This window comes from Phacochoerus africanus, chromosome 7, assembly GCF_016906955.1.
Source record: "Phacochoerus africanus isolate WHEZ1 chromosome 7, ROS_Pafr_v1, whole genome shotgun sequence".
Lineage (NCBI taxonomy): Eukaryota > Metazoa > Chordata > Mammalia > Artiodactyla > Suidae > Phacochoerus > Phacochoerus africanus.
In genome coordinates, this window is record NC_062550.1 from 45,801,296 (window position 1) to 45,823,719 (window position 22,424).

At 41.6% G+C, this 22,424-nt stretch overlaps 1 protein-coding gene across 4 annotated transcripts in view; it reads right to left on the bottom strand.

The window, feature by feature from the left end:
- BICD1 (BICD cargo adaptor 1) overlaps window positions 1-22,424 on the bottom strand; it is a 239,672-nt gene that overhangs the window by 62,652 nt on the left and 154,596 nt on the right. For all 4 annotated transcript variants that reach the window (XM_047787261.1, XM_047787258.1, XM_047787259.1 and 1 more), the window contains exon 3: window positions 8,174-8,326. In XM_047787261.1, coding sequence (XP_047643217.1) covers window positions 8,174-8,326 — 153 coding nt within the window. The remainder of the gene's footprint in view (window positions 1-8,173; window positions 8,327-22,424) is intronic.

Consider the following 22,424-nt stretch of genomic DNA (forward strand, 5'->3'; position numbering starts at 1 on the left):
CTCAGTGTGTCAGGGATCCGGTGTTCCTGTGGCTGTGGTGTAGGCTGCCAACTGTAGCTCCAATTCAACCCCTAGCCTGGGAACTTCCATATGCCCTGGGTGAAGCTCTAAAAAGACAAAAAAGAAAAAAATTTGTTGAATAAACTGTGAATGAAAAAATTAGAAAAAAAAATAACGATATTGATTATATTAGGTACTAATATAAACTATATGTTTAGTTTTAAATATATTTTAGTATTTATATTACTTTAAACTTGTATTTGTAAAAGATTTTAAAAACTAAAGGATAGAGGAGTTCCTGTCGTGGAGCAGCTGAAATGAATCTGACTAGTATCCATGAGGTCGCAGGTTTGATCCCCAGCCTCACTCAGGGGGTTAAATATCCCTCATTGCTGTGAGCTGTGGTGTAGGTTGAAGACGCGGCTCGGATCTGGTGTTGCTGTGGCTGTGGTGTAGGCCATCGGCTTCAGCTCCGATTAGACCCCTAGCCTGGGAACCTCCATATGCCTCAAATGCAGCCCTAAAAAGACAAAAAAACAAGAAAACCCCAAAAAACCCAGAACTAAAGGATAGAGATCATAGACCGTGATTATGTTCACATATTTCTAATTCTCCCTGCACCCCTACCCTTCTTCATATAATCTCAATGCAATGGCTTATCTTGCAAAGTTTAAGATAAAAGTTTTGATATAGGTTTAGTTAGGGTGTAGGTTTAGCTGATGCAACAGACACCTAAACAAAAGCAATTTAGTTGAGGTAGAAATTTGTTTCTCTCTAATGTAACAGAATGGAGGGCCAGTATAAAATCTCTGTTCCCTGAGGTCATTCAAAAACCAAGGTCCTTCTATCCTGTTGCACTGCTTCCTACCCCAGCCCTCGTGATCTATGGTGGCCTGACTTCTCACACACGTTCCAAACAGTGGGACAAAGTAAGGAGTACACCCTCTCCCTTTAAGGACCTGTTTCAAAAGCTGGCCACATTATTTCCCTTCATATGCCATTGGCTAGTACTAGCTGCCGAGAAGGTGAAGAATGTAGTCTTTACTCTCAGTAGCCTTAGGCCCCATTAAAAAATTGGATAATATACCAGAAGAAGAGAACAATGGTTACTGACGGACAATCAGCAATCCCCACTGGACAAGATCAGTGGAATTTCACATGTCCAGGACACTCCAAAGAGTCAAATCATGAAACTGCTTGCGATAGTAGAATCTGTTTCCTTGTGCCATGGTTTCTTCCAGGTAAAGTCATCTTCCTCTTGACCTTCACCTTTTCTCTCCTGGGACAAACTGGGACACGGACTTGCCAATTTTTCCTAGTATTTCAACTAATCGGCTGACTGGCCAAAGATTATATGATAACTTACATACGCAGATATTAATTTAGTTTGCAATGTAGAACTTCTATTCTGTAATCTTTGATGGACTGATGGCTTAGACCAGGCATTGTCAAACATTCCTGTGTCCTCTGGACCAAATGCAGCTGACAGCCTAGTTTTGTAAACAAAGTTGTCTTTTTTTTTTTTTTTTTTTCCTTGTAGGGCCACACCCAAGGTATATGGAAGTTCCAGGCTCGGGGTCAAATTGAAGCTGCAGCTGCCGGCCTACACCACAGCTCAGAGCAACACTGGATCCTTAATCCACTGAGTGAGGCCAGAGATCAAACCCATGTCCTCAAGGATACTAGTTTGATTCATTGCCGCTGTGCTACAAAGGGAACTCCTATAAACAAAGTTTTATTAGAACACAGTCACACTATTTTGCTTACATATTGTCTATGGCTTGCAAAACCTAATATATTTACTATCTAGCCCTTTAGAGAAAAAATTTACTGGAGTTCCCTCTGTGGTAGAGTGGGTTAATGATCCAGCATTGCCACAGCTGTGGTGTAGGTCACGGCTGTAGCTCACATTTGATCCCTGGTCTGGGAACTTCCATATACCTTAGATGTAGCCAAAAAAAATTTTTTTTACTGACTCCTGGGCTCGACCTGAAGGTCAAGACATTAACTTACTTTGCATTGTAGTTTTTTTATCCTGTAATTTTTATTTAATTGATAGTAGACTTTCCACATGATTTCTTTCTATCTGAGCAGCTTCACTCATTCCACTCAAATCTGGTTCATACTCCTACTTACTCAGCTGTTTCATGCTTCTCTGCCTAGGCAAAGGATGTTATCTAGAAAACTTACTCATCCTTCAAGACCCACGTAGACTCTGATCCTAAACAAAATCTTTGTTGACCTTCAAACAAACAGATGACTCCTTTCTTGTACCATAGTTGCAAAGCTGTATCATAATGATTACAGAGTTAGGAAAATAGAGGCACCAAGAAACAGAATGAGAAGGCACTTAAAAATTGGTGTTTCAGGAGTTCCTGTTGTGGTTCAGTGGTTATGAACCCAACTAGTATCCATGATGATATGCATTCGATCCCTCAGTGGGTTAAGAATCCAGTGTTGCCATGAGCTGTAGTGTAAGTTGTAGATTCAGCCTGGATCCTGCTGTGGCTGTGATGTAGGCTGGCAGCTGCAGCTCTGATTCAACCCCTAGCCTGGAAACTTTCATATGCCACACGTGTGGTCCTAAAAAAGAAGAAAAAAAAAAGGTATTTGATATTTTAAAGATGGCATCAAAGTAGTCATCATGAGAAAAATCAGTACTTTGTTGGGATTCCTTAGAGCAACTTCACAGTTATGTAACTCTATTTGTTTTTTCTTTTTTGGCCACAGCAACAGCATATGGAATTTCCTGGGCCAGGGATCAAATCCAAGACGCAGCTGTGACCTGTGCCCCAGCTGTGGCAATGCCAGATCCTTAACACAGTGTACCACAGCAGCAACTCCAAGTCCTCTATTTTTAACTACATGAAGGTTGAAGATAAATACCATTATTTTTTTTTCAGAGTTTAGGAACTCTAAAGATCTGAATCTGGGCCTGTGTTGCCAACCTAACACATAGCTTTAATATTCAATTTCATAGACGGCTGAGTTTATGACCTGCCTTCCCTATTGGAACTGAAAGGTCTTTGTCCCAGTTACCATGTCTTTTGTCCTTAAGAAAGTACATGGCCTCATAGAAAACTACCCCTGAAATACTGGTTAAATGAAATCAAACTAAATTGATCCCAGGGTCTCTTATGATATTATTACTTGCTATAGAAATATATCCCTAGAGGAAATGTTCTGCATAATAAAAATATGATTAATTTGTTAATTGAAAACTAGGGTTTTCAATGCTCGGATAACAAATCTTGAGTGCCTTAGTTCATTATGTGAGATATTAGGGACATGAACTTTATTATTTCTCCCATATCTAAAATGGAAACTAACATGATTTCCTGTCCTATGTTTAGTAATACTGGGTCCAGGCAAAATGTCCTGCCCCTATGTTAACCAATACTGGTGCCAGTATGAAGCACAAAAAACTTAGCTGATCATGGGGAATACCTGCTCCTGGAAGATGAGACACAACTAAAACAGCTTTCTCAAGACTCTCATCAAGAGTCACTTTGTTGTAGCTCTCAACTCAAAGCTTTTATGCAGAGTTCACGTCATGGCTCAATGGTTAACGAACCCGACTAGTATCCATGAGGACTAGTGGGTTCGATCCTTGGCCTTGCTCAGTGTGTTAAGGATCCAGCATTGCCATGAGCTATGGTGTAGGTTGCAGACGTGGCTCAGATCCCGTGCTGCTATGGCTGTGGCGTAGGCCAGCAGCTACAGCTCTGATTCAACCCCTAGCCTGGGAACCTCCATATGCTGTGGGTATGGCCCTAAAAATACAAAAAAGATCCAAAACAAAAAAGCTAGTATGTTATAAACTGTCTACTCCAACCAGTTTCCCACCATGCAAGACCTACCTTAAAAGTATCCAGTCCAGATCCTCAAATCCTATGAACATCCTTACCCTTTAGATTTCATTTTGCGACACTACTAAGGTTCTGTTGAGGCAACATCTTACTGCAAGAGGTCTAATAAACAGCTTTTTTTCATCAACAGGTTTTTCTGTTGATATCAACAATTGACTTCTTATGGCTGTTGCTGCTTACTGCACTTCTTTCAGGTATTTTGGTTTGAAAAAGTATAAAGGTATAAAAAGTATTTCAAAGGTTGGATCTGATTTTATTTTAGACACAGAAACAAATCAGCACACAGAGCAATGTGGTGAAAGTTTTCACAGTCAACTCTTTGATGTTCCCACATATGTCATATTTAAGATCAGAAATAAAAATTGGTATGGTTAATTATAATAATCATAACATTTTAGTTTCCTCTCTAAGTTGAATTGTGAATGTAAGATAAAGAAAAAAGCTTTATTAGTTCTTTCAGCAAGTGTTTATTTAATGCCTACTGTGGGCCAGGCCCTTTATTGAGTGTTATACTGTAGTGATGAGAGATAGAAAAAAACTAACATATAGAAGTTACATAGGCAGTAAGAAGTGCTAATTTAAAAAATTATATAGAAATAATCAGGGAGTTCCCATTGTGGTGCAGTGGAAATGAATCTGACTAGTATCCATGAGGATGCAGGTTCGATCCCTAGCCTCACTCAGTGTGTCGGGGATCCAGCATTGCTGTGGCTGTGGCGTACATAGGCTGGCAGCTGTAGCTCTGATTTGACCCCTAGCCTGAGAACTTCCATATGCAAAAAGCAAAAAAAAAAAAAAGAAAAAAGAAAATGGAAAAGAAAGAATCATTAAATATTTAAAAGAAAAATGGAACTTCAGAAGAGGATCTTCTAGTTCTTTGAACTAATAAGCATTTTACAACACTAGTAGCATTGCTATTTAGAGAAACCTCAAACCAGGCTGGAGCAAGGAGTATACTTTATGTAGGAAGCTTCAGTACAAAGCAACATTCAGACCAATTTTTATATTGAAAGCCAGCCATTGTCATGTCTTAGAAAATATCTGTGGCATTCGTACATAAAATATTATACTTAAGACTTCATTAATTGGAAAGAGAGCTATGACAGACACTAAATCCTATAAATAAAAGCCAACAGTAAGGGGAAAAAAAAAAAACAGAAACAACCCCAACATTTCCTTAATTGGGAGAGACTTGGGACATTACAGTGCACCCATCTGTTAGGAAATAAGCCAGAATGGCCTTTTGTGAGAAAATGATTTCTAATTAATTAATTAGGCATTTAATTGGGAAAATGTCTACCATATTATATCTAGAAAACAAAATTAGAAAGATGTATACATTTTGTTGTTGTTCAAACTTCCGAGTTAAGCATTTGATTTCCACATTTCAATTACTGGTGGGAGGGCAATGGGTAAATCATAAACAGTAATCAGCCAGACTAGTAGAACAAATTCCCACAGAAATGGCATCTGGGCTAATGAATACTCATAGGATACCTTGGCAGTATTTCAAGAATACCTAATACTGTCCTAAATTAACCTCCCGGATGAATCAGCATACCACATGCAATGATGGGGGCTCTATAGCGAAGTGCTCGCTGCCTGAGCAGAAGAGCAGTGAGGTCTGTAGGCAGGAGCAAGGACCACTTTAAATATTTGCACTTCAGGTAAATTGCTTCCGGTACTTTACATTCTTCATCAGTCCAAAACAAAAACAAAAATGAAAGAAAAAAACCAAAAATCCCCACCAAAGAAACCCACAAAAAAACAAACAAATGACAAAAAAATCCTATTTTAAGACTTTTTTTTTCCTTTTTAAGGCTGCACCTGCAGCATATGGCAGTTCCTGGACTAAGGGTAGAATCAGAGCTGCAGCTGCTGGCCTACACCATAGCCACAGCTATACCAGATCCAAGCCGCATCTGCAACCTACACCACAGCTTGCAGCGATGCTGGATCCTTAACCCACTGAGCAAGGCCAGGGATCAAACCCACTTCCTTATGGACCCTGTCGGGCAGGTTCTTAACCTGTTGAGCCACAATGGGAATGCCACTATTTTAAGATATTTCTGAGAAGCATATTTTTATTTATTTATTTGTCTTTTTGCCATTTCTTGGGCTGCTCCTGTGGCATATGGAGGTTCCCAGGCTAGGGGTCTCATCGGAGCTGTAGCCACCAGCCTAAGCCACAGTCACAGCAACTCGGGATCCGAGCTGCATCTGTAACCGACACCACAGCTCATGGCAATGCCGGATCCTTAACCCACTGAGCGAGGCCAGGGATCAAACCCGAAACCTCATGGTTCCTAGTCGGATTTGTGAACCACTGAGCCACGACGGGAACTCTTCTGAGAAGCATATTTTTAAAAGTCTTCTAATTTTCTTCACTGTGAGCTCACTGACCCCAGCCAAATCAAGACCTGGGATCCCACAGTCCAGCCAGCCCTCAACACACACTGTGATACAGGACTTAAAGGGGGAAGAAATGAGGTAAAAATTCCTGGGATATCCCTTTTGCAGGTCTGGGACCATCCCGGCACTCCTTAGTAGATGTTTTGGTCCCCAACACTCCAAAGCTGGGGGCCGGCAGCAACAGTCAGAAATCAAATTTCAATTCTGTTAATACATAGTTTTTATTCCTTGGGAGTTTTCCTTTCCTCTTTTCATCTTTAAGTCTATCAAAACCTCACAGCTGTCCCTCAGTATCCATGGAGTACTGATTCCAGGAGCTCCTGCAGATACCAAAATCTGCAGCGGTTGCTCAATCCCTTAAAGTGGCCCTAACATTTGCATATAATGTACACGTATTGGCACATCTTTAAATCAGCTCTAGATTACTTATAATACCTAATACAATGAAAGGCAAGTTCAAGTTTTGCTTTTTGGAATTTTCTGAAATTTTTCTTTTTCTTTCGGCTGCAGAACTTCTGGTACCAGGGATTGAACACAAACCACAGCAGTGACCCAGGCTATAGCAGTGGCAATGTCAGGTCCTTAACCCATTGAACCACGAGAGAGCTCCTGGAACTTCTTTCCTTTTAGAGAATATTTTCAATCTGTGGTTGGTTGAAACTTCAAATGCAGAACCCATGGATATGAAGGCCTGGCTGAAGCAATTCTGGATGGAGAAGGGAGTGGAAGTAGAAGCGTACATCTGGGCTGGCCTCTATGGTCACGGAGGGCAAGAATCCTGCCCCATGGGTTCTGGTACTTCTCTAGCCTAGCACAGCGCCTGGAACAGTTTGTCGACCTGATCTGAAAGGTTATAAGAGCATTTAGACCAGAAGAGTGTTGTGGTTGAGGAACCACCTTGAAAAGACCTTGAAATCCAGTCAATCTTTACTTAAGTACCTATGAATTGTATTCATAAATACACTCTGTTAAAAGTACAGATTCAAGAATGTAATAACTATAACAAACCACAATGCTAACTTTTCAGGAAAATTAAGCAATTAAACTATTCACACCTCACTACCAAAATTATTTAAATGTATGCATGCGATCTTTCTATTCAGGCTACAGCAGAATTAAAAAATCAGGCATTTTCTTTTTACTATAATGTGGTTCTTAGTGATATATTTCATAATACCCTTCCCTGTGTGATTTGAAGGCAATTTACAGAGAGAGAGAAAGAGAGGGAGAGAAATTGATTGATACTGCAGAGAAATCTTATGTTTGTATTACAAAACAAGCTTAGAAACCCAGGCTTTTATTATTTTAATTTTTTGTCTTTTTAGGGCAGCACCCATGGCATATGGAGGTTCCCAGGCTAGGGGTTGAATGGGAGCTACAGCTGCCAGCCTACACCACAGCCACAGCCACAGCCACAGCAACACCAGATCGGAGCCGCATCTCTGACCTACACCACGGCCACACCAGATCCTTCACCCACTGAGCGAGTACAGGGATCGAACCCCCATCCTCATGGATACTAGTTGGGTTTGTTTTCACTGAGTCATGACGGGAACTCCCATAAACCCAGACTTTTAATGAGAAGTCATCAGGTTAAACTATTTACAATACAATTAATTCACTCCAGAAATAAATTAACATAGAGCTAAAGTATAAAGTACAATTTTTCTTATCCTAAAAAACTTGATTGGTAATTATTACTACTTCCAGGTTTGCCTTCTAAATTTTAGCTGAAATAGGGGAGCTGGCAAATTTCAGCACATAAGCAATGCAGGGAGTTCGAGGTAAATTTAGACAGTTTCTTTTCTGATAAATACAGACAAGATTTAACCTTAGTTGTCAGAAAGTGTGGGTGCATCTGGAGTATAACCAAAAGTCTTTTAAAACCTCACCTGGTTCTGCTTTAATGTGGACACCAGTTTCTGCAGGGTGATGTTTTCCTCTTCTAGTTCAGTATAATCCTGAAGAAGGCGGGCCTCACGGAATTTATATTCTCGGATTTCATCCTTCATCCGTATTCGCTGTAGCTCCACCATCTCATTGTTCTGAAACAACAGAATAAACAGTAAATACATAAATTTCTTATCCTAGATTTTATGAAGTGTAAATAAATAATAACAAAAACACCTCACGGAGTGTAAATGGGTACCATCTTTTTTTTTTTAATTGCGATTTAATGTTATCTGTCACGTGTAAAAGCATAAACACATAACCTAGCAATTCTACATTTAAAAATCCTTAAGTATATATTCTTTTTTTTTTCCTTTCTTTTTGTCTTTTTAGGGCCGTACCCACAGGATATGGAAGTTCCCAGGCTAGGGGTCGAATCGGAGCTGTAGCTGCCAGCCGCCAGCCACGTCTATGGGGGATCCGAGCCACGTCTGCGACCTACACCACAGCTCATGGCAACACTGGATCCTTAACCCACTGAGCGAGGCCAGGGATTGAACCTGCGTCCTTATGGATGCTTGGTCAGATTCATTTCCCCTGAGCCACAACGGGAATTCCGTTAAGCACATATTCTTAAAGGGAAATAAAAAAGAAAAATAAATTCATGTATATTTACACAAAGAGCTGGAAACAGTCTAAATGCGTGCTAGTGGGGGAACAATGAAATAAATTATCATGCATCCCTTGTGGAGTATTATAGAATTATTTAAACAATGAGAAAAAAAGAATAGGAGGAGCTTTATACATTAAAATGGAAAGACAGTCACAATATATTATGAAACGTAAAAGAAAAATGTAGATTAGCATGCATACAGTACCAACTCTCCATACTTGGTGGGTGGGTGGGGGTCTCTTTACAAGTTTCAAAATCTTCCAACCTAGCCACATGACCTAATCCTGCCTCAGTCCAGTCACTCTGGCCTCAGTCACCCGGGTCCAGCTGCAGAAGCTTCCTTCTGCTCCCACACCACACTGGACTCACCAGCTTGTCCATGCCTTCTGGCTTTTGCAGTCCCACCTCCCAGAATTCCTTGCCAGGGGTACTGAACGTCATTTGCGCCATAATAAGATGGTGAAGCTGATGGACCTCTTCTCAGAATAGTACTTTTTTTTTTTTTGCTTTTTAGGGTCATACCCGCGGCATATGGAGGTTCCCAGGCTAGGGGTCCAATTGGAGCTGTAGCTGCTGGCCTACACCACAGCCACAGCAACGCAGAATTCGAGCCGCGTCTGTGACCTATACCACAGTTCACGGCAACGCCAGATCCTTAACCTACTGAGCGAGGCCAGGGATCAAACCTGCAACCTCATGGTTTCTAGTCAGATTCATTTCCACTGGGCCATGACAGGAACTCACAGAATAATATTTTTTTAAATTTTATTTTGTTTATTTTTTTTTCACAGAATAATATTTTAAAGTACACTGAAAGGGTTCAGAACCTCTCACACCAAAACATGCCACTTGGGTAAGTTGATTATTTTGAGCTGAAGGCACTTGAGAAACAACAGATGCAGGAAGGGCTCTCTGCCCTTCCCCTTTCTACCTAAAACAGGACGTAAAATTACCCCTGAGAAAAGTGCCCTCCTTGTACCAGGAAGAGAACCTTCTCATCACCAGAGACTGGAAGTCAATGTCCTATCAAACCTGTACAAACAACCATACCGAAATGATCTTCTCTGAGTTCCCCCCATTGAGTTCTTAGCTGCTGCTCCACAATACAATGCCGCAGCCTGTGTCTTGTCACATCTCCACAATTCATCACTCTTTGTGTAAAGCCATACAGACTTTTGGGCCTAATGACTTCTTCTGGTCTTCATTTTCCTTTTGAAGACTCCTATGTACCCATAAAAAATTAAATAAACATGTATGCCCTTTTTCTTGTTAATTTGTTTTATGCTAGTTTAATTCCTTTTTTTTTTTGTCTTTTTGCCTTTTTTAGGGCCGCTCCCATGGCATATGGAGGTCCCCAGGCTAGGGATCGAATTGGAGCTGTAGCCACCGGCCTACGCCCGAGCCACAGCAACGCTGGATCCGAGCTGCGTCTGCAACCTACACCACAGCTCACAGCAACGCCGGATCCTTAACCCACTAAGCAAGGCCAGGGATTGAATCTGCAACCTCATGGTTCCTAGTCAGATTCGTTAAACACTGCGCCATGGCGGGAACTCCTATGCTAGTTTAATTCTTAGTCTGAGTCACAGGACCTAAAAAGGTAGAAGGAAATTTTCCTTCCTTACAGAATAAAAGACAAGACACAAAGGGCACCGATTTGTTAAAATTAAGTTAATACAATACTTTTTAAAATTATATGGTGGAGTTCCCCTTGTGGCGCAGCGGAAATGAATCCGACTAGGAACCAGGAGGTTGCAGATTAGATCACTGGCCTTGCTCAGAGGGTTAGGGATCCGGCATTGCTGTGAGCTGTGGTGTAGGTCGCAGGCACAGCTTGGATCTGGATTGCTGTGGATGTGGTGTAGGCCGGCAGCTACAGCTCTGATTAGACCCCTAGCCTGCGAACCTCCATATGCTGTGAGTGCGGCCCCTCAAAAGGACAAAAAGACAAAAAAAAATTATGTGGTAAGAAAGGAGATTATTATAGTAGCGGTCCCCAATTCATCACACTGCCCTGTGGCCACATGCTGTAAAGTTTCCTTTCAAGCCAACTCTAAACTGGTGTCTCTGACTTACTCCAATCTGCAGAATGCAGTGGAAGCTTTAGCCTGGAGAGGCCTTGCCATTCTTGCTCTTTCTCTCTTGTAACACTGCCACCACGTGAAGAAGCCCACACTAGCCTGCTGGAGCATGTGCCCAAGCCACTGTCAGCACTGGCTGCCAGGGATGGGAGTGAGACATCTTGAACTATTTGGCTCAGCTGAGTTGCCAGATGACGGCTGCCAAGTGAGTGACCCCAGGCTAGTCCCTAAGAACTGCCCATCTGAGTACAGCTCAAGTAACTGATCCACAGAAACATGGGAATTATTTCAGGCCCTTAAATTTGGGGTGATTTGCTACACATAACTGATACAGCAATACATGTGCTTCTTTATTAGGGGAATACATAAAATTAGATCTAGTGGCACATCTAAGAAATAGCATGATTTCGAAGCAATGACGATATGTCAAGATCCTGCAAGAACTGAGGTGCGATAGAAAAACACTGATCACAAAGTGAAAGGTGCTGCTAGTGCTACCGATGTTTCTTGCCTACATTCAAATAGAAGAAAATGCTAAATTTCAGTCTGAGTTCAGAGAAAATAGAGATGAAATAATTTTTCCTATCCAAGTATACAGGCTTCCTGAATTCTATCCACAGATGCCCAGGACTCAAGTGAAAAAACTCTTCTGTTCCTATTTGTCATTTAGGTTTCAGTGCAAATGTCATTTCCTCAGAGAAGCTTTCCCTGAACAGCTAATATGACCATGACCATCCTCCCTTCAGTCTCCCATTATCCTATGCGATTTCCTTTATAGATCAGCGTCTAGCAGAGTAGGTATTCAGAAAATAACTGTTGAAAGAAGAGCACTAAACATTAAATGAATTAGTAATTTACTTACTTTTATACTTAATTTAATATGTATTTAATACTATATATGTTTAATATATAGTATATATTTAATACGTGTATTAAATTTCCTTTTCTATCTGAATATAATGAACCTTTCCTATAGTGTTTGCCCATGTGTCTTTAATACCTGGCACAATTTTAGGTCTTTATAACTGTGTAATCAATAACAAAACAGGTATGCAAATGGCTAAACACAAAATTTTTTAAAATATCACTGTAGGGATCATGGCTTTTTGTCTTCTGTTGTTAAAGCAAGGAACAAAGGGAGAACAGCACCCTTTGAAATAAACATACCCAAATCTCTGAAATAATTAGACTTGTTATAATTCTTCAATATATTGTTGAGTTACTCGGAGGCATAATCATTACTTTATTTCCTGCTTTGTGGCCAATACTTTGAGCATATGTGCTCAATAACTGTAGAATGAAAAATTGTAAAGTTTGGCTATAAACCAAATTACAATAGTTCATTAAGATCTTTTATTTTGCAGAAACAGGAAATCTTAATATAATATTTTTCTATTTCTCGAAGGTCTACCATTAACTGAATATGTTATTTAGTTTTCCTTGTTTATGTGCATGAAGATATGAGGAAGTCTAATAAATTGGATGCCAGTCATTTATATACAATTGTAAACAAAAATGTTAATACATAAGAGATTCTGTAAAATGTGAATATATACAATGTAAAAAACTGTCATGATCAGAAACCTAACTCGTATACACTCAAAATTAACCATAAAATCTTATGTAGTAAGATAGTAACTGTCAGGACAAATTTAAGACCATGGCAAAGCTAATGAGGATCAGCAACAAATACCTCATAAAATAGCTAGTGAAGGCATCTGATGCTAATTAAGGAAAAGGAAGAGGTTGGCTTGAAAACTAGTTAAGTTCAAAGACTCTCTACCAACAGACACAAGACGCAGAGGAACAAAATTGGTCTTATTTTGCTGGAAATCCTTGTTTGTTTGTTTCTTAAATTTTTATTTCTTATTAAAGTAGAGTTGATTTACAAAGTTTCTTCAATTTCTGTTGCACAACAAAGTGACTCAATCATACACAGTTCCCTGTGCTGTACAATAGGGCCCCGCTGCCCATCCACTCCAAATATAACAGTTTGTATCCCCAAACCCCGTGAACCGCCCATTCATCCCACTCCCTCCCCCCGCCCCCACAAACCACCACAAGTCTTGCTCTTCTTGGCCTTGATCTGTTTCTCTTTTGTATATAGGATCAACTGTGCCATATTTTATTTTTTTATTTTTTTAATTTTTTTTCTAATAATCATAACAATCTAATTTCACAGGGTTTCCATCCTGTGCCATATTTTAGATTCCACAAATAAGTGATATCATACGGTATTTGTCTTTCTCTTTCTGGCTTACTTCATTTAGTATGAGAATCTCCACTTCCAACCATGTCGCTGCAAAGGGCATTATTTTGTTATTTTCTTTTTTTTTTTTCTATTTTTTTGTGTCTTTTTGTCTTTTCTAGGGCCGCTCCCACAGCACATGTAGGTTCCCAGGCTAGGGGTCTAATATGAGCTGTAGCTGCCAGCCTACACCACAGCCACAGCAAAGTGGGACCTGAGCCGCGTCTGCAACCTACACCACAGCTCACAGCAATGCTGAGCGAGGCCAGGGATCAAACCCGAAACCTCATCGTTCCTAGTCAGACTTGTTAACCACCGAGCCATGACAGGAACTCCTATTTTGTTATTTTAAATCCTTATTTTTTGAACTGCCAAAGATTAAATTTCATAGGCAATGTTCTTTGTTTCTATAATAAATTTGAAAAGTTGCTATTGTTGTTTTTTGCACACTTATTATATATTTATCTCCTACAACATTTTTCTTCCTGGCATATGATCTTGCTGAGCTCTGGTAAAAATCCTCATCAAAAAAAATGAAAGTGGGAGAAAATGGCACAACCAGGGGATACTTTAGCCTTTCACCTCCAGAGACCTGAGCCCCAGCTTCTCCTCAGGGGAGAGGGGATTACTTGAAATGTTTGGGGTAGACCATCCTCATAGTTTGCATTGCACTTGAGCATAACAGCATTCTAAGAGTTTTATTTTAATTAATATTAAGAGGATTTCTTTATGCAAGAATAATAAATTCTCTCTACTATTGGCTAGAAGTAAGAAATTATAAGCACTTATTACCACACAAAGACAAAAGTGTAAAAAACATAGTGTCCTCCAGTGATAAGCTTCTAGGCCTTATAACAATTATATTCACTGTCATATTACATCTTTTAAAAAATTTTTCATCACCACACCCACAGCATATGGAAGTTCTTGGGCCACAGAATGAATCCGAGCTGCAGCTGCAACCTACACCCCAGCAACGCCAATCCTCTAACCAGGGCTTTTGAACCTGTGCCTCTGCAGTGATCTAAGCTACAACAGTCAGATTCTTAACACACTGTGCCACAGTAGGAACTCCACTTTAGATCTTAATAATAGCTTGTGTGGACTGGGTGACAGCCCTCACCCCACACAGTTTACTTGTCTGTAAAATGGGGATCTTGATCCTTAACATTATATGGTAAATGTGAGATTTTAAAAATTATTTATTTATTTATTTCTGTCTTTTTGCTATTTCTTGGGCCGCTCCCTCGGCACATGGAGGTTCCCAGACTAGGGGTCTAATCGGAGCTGTAGCCCCCAGCCTACGCCAGAGCCACAGCAACGTGGGATCCAAGCCGAGTCTGCAACCTACACCACAGCTCACTGCAACGCTGGATCCTTAACCCACTGAGCGAGGCCAGGGATTGAACCCGAAACCTCATGGTTCCTAGTCGGATTTGTTAACCACTGCGCCACGATGGGAACTCCGTAAATGTGAGATTTTAATGATATAATATGGGGAAATGCCTACGTAGAGATGCCAGACATACAGATAATTTCTGTAACACAGTGAAACGTACTCTTATACAGAGAGGTTTCACACCTAAAGTCTGAGCCATCAGTTACTCCTGGGGTGAGTCAGGCAAAACTTTATAAAAGAAGTTATATTTGAGTAGAAGGACAAGCAAGGTTGACTAAGGGGTAAAGAGGTAGTCTGACTTTCCAGCCACAGGTAAACCTTTGAACAAAAGGAGAGTCCAATTTGTGTTGAGGGCAATGCTAGAGAGCCAATAGCCAGAATGAGTGTTTCCTTAGGGCATCAGTGAAGCTGGAACACTGATAGAAGAGAGAAATTCAGAAAAATCCAGAAAATAGGTAGTTATTTTCAGCATATGTCTACATTTAGTGTTATTTCATAAAGTAAAATGTTAAGTTATGATCTAGTGTGGTTAACCTATGAGACAGCAGGAGGACCTAAAATATTTTCGTTTTCTTTTCTTTTTTTGTTAACAGCCGTACCTGTGGCATATGGCTGTTGGCCACCGCTTGTGGCAATGCCGCATACTTAATCCACTGGGCAAGGCCAGGGATTGAATTCACATCCTCAGAGAGATAATGTCAGGTCCTTAACCCGCCAAGTCACAACAGGAGCTCCCAAAATATCTGCAAAGCTTGGAATCTTTCAAGTTCTTAACTAGGCTGTGGTTTAGTTAACAGTACAGTTTGGTGTGGGTGGAGCAAAGTAACGAGAGATTTTGCAAGGAACTTCTACATTAAACAAAGGAATTTGGGGAACCATCAAAGTCTTTGAAACAAAAGCAGCTATGTACATATATATATTTATATACACACATATGATTATATATATAACTTATTTATCATATATATGATTATATATAATTTATTTATTACATATATATTTATATATATATTCACACACACACACATACACACACTGGCAGCACCTACAGCAGATGGAAGTTCTGGGGCCCAGGACTGAACCTGCACCACAGCTGTGACCCGAGCCACGGCAGTGACAATGCTGGTTCCTTAACCCACTGAGCCACCAAGGACCTCTCAGACCTATGTTCTGAAAAGTCACCCTGAACATTGGGAGGGTGTACAGAGAGAAAAGCTGTCACCATGAACACCATGACAGGCTCTTAACCTGCTGAGCCACAACAGGAACTCCTACAAGTAGGACTGATTTGAACAGTCAAACCAGGAATTTCTGGATCTGCGAGTGGAGTGAAGGAAGACAGCTGGAGAGGAAAGGATGGGCCATGCGATCCTGGCTTTCTCACCTCTCTTCCAGAGTGTTGCCATGGCTGGGGGTTCTGGCAGTTCAAGACCATAACATCTTCCTTCTTTTGGACAAAAATTAACTTTTCTCTCCTGGTGAGAGGCGTGGATCTTAGTTCTCCTTGTCTCTCCCCAGTCAAGAATTCTCTGCCTGGGGCCAAGAATGCCTGACTTTCAGTGGTTAAGGAAAGATTAGGGAATGAGGGACAGAGAAGGAAAGGGGCTCCACACCTTAACCCAAGGGAACCCACGGACATTGTTGCCACACTGCCCCACCTCTTTCCACCTTAGGACTGGCACACACTTTACGGGAGGATTCTAGGAACACCAGGCTCTGAGTTTCTCCTTCGTAAGGGAAGAAGAAGGATGGGGCTGCTGGACAGCAGACCTAGGGCAGTCCCTGACCTCGCAGGTCCTCATCTTCTCAACTCAGGGGTCTGCCCTCTATCCCACATCAGCCACTTGGTCAAGCTGTCAACAGTAACTTATTTCCTTTTTTGTTTTATTTATTTTTTTGCTTTTTAGGGCCACACCTGCGGCATATGGAGATTCCCAGGCTAGGGGTTGAATTGGAGCTGTAGCTGCCAGCCTACACCACAGCCACAGCAACTCGGGATCCGAGCCGCGTCTGCTACCTACACCACAGCTCACGGCAACACCGGATCCTTAAGCCACTGAGCAAGGCCAGGGATTGAACTTTCGTCCCCATGGATGTTTGTCAGATTCATTAACCACTGAGCCATGACGGGAACTCCAACCCAGTAACTTACTTCCTATTCCTCCAAATCCTCTCCAATTCTCCCAATGCAGCCATTCCTCTACTTCACTGCGGTTTGCTATCTTTCAACCTCCAACTTTCGACTCCATCCCCAAGCCCATCCCCAAGCTTTCACTTCCCTCCTTAACTCAGCTTTGATTCCACTGTCATCACATTCTTACTGTCTTGCAAACACACTTAACTCCCTTGCATGTCTCTCTCTCCCTCCATCATGAAAGCCTATGGGAGTTCCCGTCGTGGCTCAGTGGCTAACGAATCCGACTAGGAACCATGAGATTGTGGGTTCGATCCCTGGCCCCTCAGTGGGTTAAGAATCCAGCATTGTCTTGAGTGTAAGTCGCAGATGCGGCTTGGATCCCGTCCCTCGTTGCTGTGGCTCTGGGGAAGGCTGGCGGCTACAGCTCCGATTAGACCCTAGCCTGGGAACGTCCATATGCCGCGGGTGCAGCCCTAGAAAAGGCAAAAAGACAAAAAAAAAAAAAAAAAAGCCTAACTTTCTGCCTTGTGGACCCGAAGCTGAACAGACCTGGAGAAAATACAAACTCATGCCATGTGGTTTTAACTACAACTCCTGAAGAGGCAGTGGGGTGTGGTAATGAAGAGTCCAGTCTCTGAACCAATCAACCAATTTAAACCTGGATTCAAATCCCTACTCCAACACTTATTTATTAACTTTGGCCAAGGTTACCTACTTCTCCATGCTTGTTTCTTTTCTGTAGGGGAAATAAACTCCAGGAGTTGCTAATGTGAATCAGAATGGGTTCTGATATGAGTGATGGACTAAAAAACAAAAAAGTTCTGAATCTCCCAAATCCAAACAGGTCTTTGGCACTGCCTAGTGTCACAGCACACATGCACAGTGTAGTAGGTTTCTACTTCTCTCTTCCTACTATCTGTCTCTTCTCTCCCTGAGAATCTTGCCTCATATTTACTTGGGGTGGGGTGGGGCATGGTTCCTATTCCCATTCTTATTTGCATTATTTTCTTCTAATCTATGCATACAGTTTAAAGATAGTAAATCCTGTCTTAAACAAACCTTGAATTTTCCACATTTTTCTATAGCCATGATCACCCTTTTTTCAACCTTCCTTCCTTTCTTTTTTTCTTTTTAGGGCCACACCTGCGGCATATGGAGGTTCCCAGGCTAGGGGTCTAATTGGTAATTGGAACTACGGCTACCAGCCTACGCCACAGCTACAGCAACGCCAGATCCGAGCTGTCTGCGACCTACATCACAGCTCACGGCAACACTGGATCCTTAACCCACTGAGCAAGGCCAGGGATCGAACCTACAACTTCATGGTTCCTAGTTGGATTCATTTCCACTGCGCCACGATGGGAACTCCCTCCAACCTTTCTAAGGAACACTGAACCAGCTCTTGTCAAAGCATGTTGCCAACGAGCCGGGTGGCCACACCTGTGTTTTCCTCTCACCCCACTTCTTCAGCAGCATTTATTGATCCCTCCTTTTTGAGACTCTTTCTCCTAATTGCTTTCCAGACATCTAAACTCTAACTTTGCTGGCTGCTTCTCTGCAGTCCCTTCTGACTTGCTCCCTTCTTTCTCTGCTTAACCTCTAATGTTGAGTGTTCCAAATCTATCGTGCACCCCCTCCCCTTTCTGGCTACTCTCCAAAGGCAACCTCATCCAGGTTTCTGGCTTTGAATATACCACCTGTTCTCTAATGATTCTCAAATTCCCACCAGAGAATTTGAGAACCCTATGTGACTTGACCTTGCCTCACATAAAGTGCTCGTCCTGGATCTTTTTCCCATCATGGGCTCCTCCTTGAACCTCTGGTTCTCTAAGCATCTCAAGCTGGATCCTGCTTTAGAGTTCTTCCACTGGTTGTCTCCTCTGCTTGGACTTCCTTCTCCTTGTTCGCTTTGTTCTGCGTCTTCATTAGGATTCCAACCTCCATTATCTCTGCAAGATTTCCCTGACCATTCAATCTAAACTAGCTGCCTGATCATACTCACACATCCCTGTTTTAAAGACCTGAAAGTGCTTCTTTCTTTCTTTTTTTTTTTTTTTGTCTTTTCTAGGAACATACCTGCGGCATATGGAGGTCCCCAGGCTAGGGGTCGAAACAGAGCTGTAGCCACCGGCCTATGCCAGAGCCACAGCAACACCAGATCTGAGCCGGGTCTGCAACCTACACCACAGCTCATGGCAATGCAGGATCCTTAACCCACTGAGCAAGGCCAGGGATCGAACCTACAACTTCATGGTTCCTAGTAGGATTCATTAACCACTGAGCCACGACGGGAACTCCTGAAAAGTGTTTATCACTATCTGATTTATTTGTTTGCTTGCTTATTTGCTATTCATCCTTCACTAGATGTCAGCAGGACCAGATGTCGTTCACTAATGGTCAGTAATTGGTCCCCAGAGTACCCCGGAAGCCAGGTGCACTCATCACTGAAGGTATTTGTACCCCACCATTTCCAGCCTAGCCTAGGTTGGTGGTAATGTGAGGAAAGCAGGGATGTCTTTGTGGGAATGAGCTTAGCTGGGCGTAGCCCAAGAAGTACAGGGGTATTGTACATTTCATAAATATGGAGTTTATAGATTGAAGGGGAAGAGCACATCTACAAAGCAGGCCCTGTGTAAAATTCTCCAGTATTTAAAACCCTTTTGGTGACACCCATTCCACATGTATTTATACTTTATTCCATTTCTGTAGAAATTCGTACCAAGAAAAGCATTTGATAAACATCTCCTCTGGATGCAGATGTGAAATGGAGTGGATCCCTATGGTCCTTCCCCCAACCCCATGCCCTCTGCATGCCTTTTGCCTGTAGAAAAACTTTAACCAAATAAATTTAATCAGAAAAATGAAAAAATGCAGAAGCAAAGGAAAACAGTCAAAGAAGACCAAATAATAATAGTGTGGTCATTAAGCAAAGTCGAAGACTTTTTTTTTTTTTGGCTTTTTGCCTTTTCTAGGGCTGCACCCACGGCACATGGAGGTTCCCAGGCCAGGGGTCCCATCGGAGCTGTAGCCGCCGGCCTACGCCACAGCCACAGCAACTCGGGATCCGAGCCACGTCTGCCACCTACACCACAGCTCATGGCAACGCCGGATCCCTAATCCACTGAGCAAGGCCAGGGATCGAACCCACAACCTCATGGTTCCTAGTCAGATTTGTTAACCACTGAGCAATGACGGGAACTCCTCAAAGACCTTTAATTCCTTCTCTAGGGTTATAGATAATATTTGGAGCCATAGCCTGTGAACTGTCTGTAGATACTGACATCCCCACCAGGTGGAAAAATTAACTACACAATGACAAGACTGTAGCCATGACATAAACTGTCAAAATTCCGAGAACTGGCCTCAAAGAAATGGGAATAAAATGACTCCCAAACTGAAGACTAACTGTACTTAACATAATCAAGATGATGCTCATCAGATCCCCACAGGACCAACTTCAAAATGACTGTCATGGAGTTCCTGTCGTGGCGCAGTGGTTAACGAATCCGACTAGGAACCATGAGATTGCGGGTTCGGTCCCTGCCCTTGCTCAGTGGGTTAACGATCCGGAGTTGCCCTGAGCTGTGGTTTAGGTCGCAGACGCAGCTCGGATCCTGCGTTGCTGTGGCTCTGGTGTAGGCTGGCAGCTACAGCTCCAATTAGACCCCCTAGCCTGGGAACCTCCATATGCCGCGGGAGCAGCCCAAGAAATGGCAAAAAGACAAAAAAAAAAAAAAAAAAGACTGTTAGAGCTGATTATGCTGTTTCTGCCTATAGCCCCCTCCCTCTGCCTATAAAAGCTCTTGCCCCCTGATTGTCAGTGGTGGGCATCAGCCTTTGGACAAAAGTCTCCATCCCGTCACCCCCACCCCCTGTTGCTGGCCTCTGAAATAAAGCAAACTTTCCTTTCCACCAACCTTGCCTCTTATTGGCTTCAGAGCAGCAAAGAGCTGGACTTAAGACTTAGGTCTTAAGAATGGGTGCAATTAATGAGGAACATCAGCCCATCTCTGTGCTACTGGCCACTAACAAGCTGATGGAAATGGGGATCTTCTTCCAAAATCCCAATAACGGAAGACTCTTATCTTGCCTTATCTAGCTCTATCAGGAAGGGACATGGGCTTCACAGCCTTCAGGACAGCCAGCAATGAAGAAAATAAATCTTCAGAGTGCCATACAGGCAGCATCTCCAACTGAATCCAGACTGAATAACCGGGAAATAGCTAGGAAAAACAAACAGGGCAAGTTTGAAATGTGGATTAAAACAAACAGGCAGTGAGAAAGCGGACCTGCAAAGAAATGTGCCATGGATGGGAAAGAGTAATAAAGAGGAGAGGATTATGGGAGTTCCTGTCGTGGTGCAGCGGAAACGAATTAGACTAGGAACCATGAGGTGGCAGGTTCGATCCCTGGCCTCCCTCAGTGGGCTAAGGATCCGGCATTGCCGTGAGCTGTGGTGTAGGTCGCAGACGCGGCTCGGATCCCGAGTTGCTGTGGCTGTGGTGTAGGCTGGCAGCTGTAGCTCCGATTTACCCCTAATATGGGAACCTCCATATGCTGTGGATGCGACCCTGAAAAGACAAGAAATAAAAAAAATTTTTAATTTAAAAAAAAAGAGGAGAGGATTATGACTTCAGGACAGCATTGCCCATCATGAGCTCTGCAGTAGGCTAGTTCTATGCAGTGTTACCTGGAGTCATCAAAGAAGTTTGGGAAATATTTGTTAAATAAAGCTACACATAGTATGCAAGACATAGTATGCAGCATTGGCTAAATTTATTTGACCACAAGATCTCTGCCTTTTAAAAGCAGTATTTTGAACAATTCACAGACAAAATCATTGGAAAATGTTATTCTGAAACAGTAGAAAATGATAGTATCGGTACAGCTGACTGGGGTAAACCACCAAGCTCTTTATAGCCCATTTTCGGAATGGATCATCAGATTTAAATGATGGCATAAAATTAGAAGCAGAGGAGAAGAGATATTAAACAGGGTGAGACAAGGTCTCGACTAGCAATGAATGAATGACTATACAAGAGTAATAAAGCTCTAATGAAAGCAAGACATCATAATTCTCATTTTGAAGGTACAAACAAATCTTGCTCTGAAGAAAGTGGTACCATGAAGGGTTAACTATTCTAGATTGAATTTGAAGCAGTACCAACATCTTCCCCCTGGGATGTGTGCCTCCATTAGAAGTCAAAGAGTAGCCCATTTCACAAGCAGTTCACATTTCAATGCCTCATTTCAAACACTTAACATAAGCAAAATCTTGACAGCAACATAAAATCTGCCCTTTTATTGTAAATATTTGAAATAAATGGAACAAAATAAAAAATATATGAACTGATTTTCTTATTCCCTGACATTGCTTTTTTCCTTCTATTCCTTGTATGAAAGGACATAAAAACAATAAATATATTATTCTAAGTAAAAAAAAAAAAATAGCCTACTAAACATTTACATTGCATTTTTGTTGGGTGGAACACATGTTTAATAGGGAATCTTTTTGTGTAAAAATTTTTTGGTATCAACTTCATTAATTCACATACCTAAAGATATATATATATATATATATATTTATTTAGATATATATTTAAATATATATTTATTTAGATATATATTTAAATATATATTTATTTAGATATAATTTAGATATGTATTTTTAGATGTAATTAACACACCTAAAATTCACTTATTTAAAGCATAAAA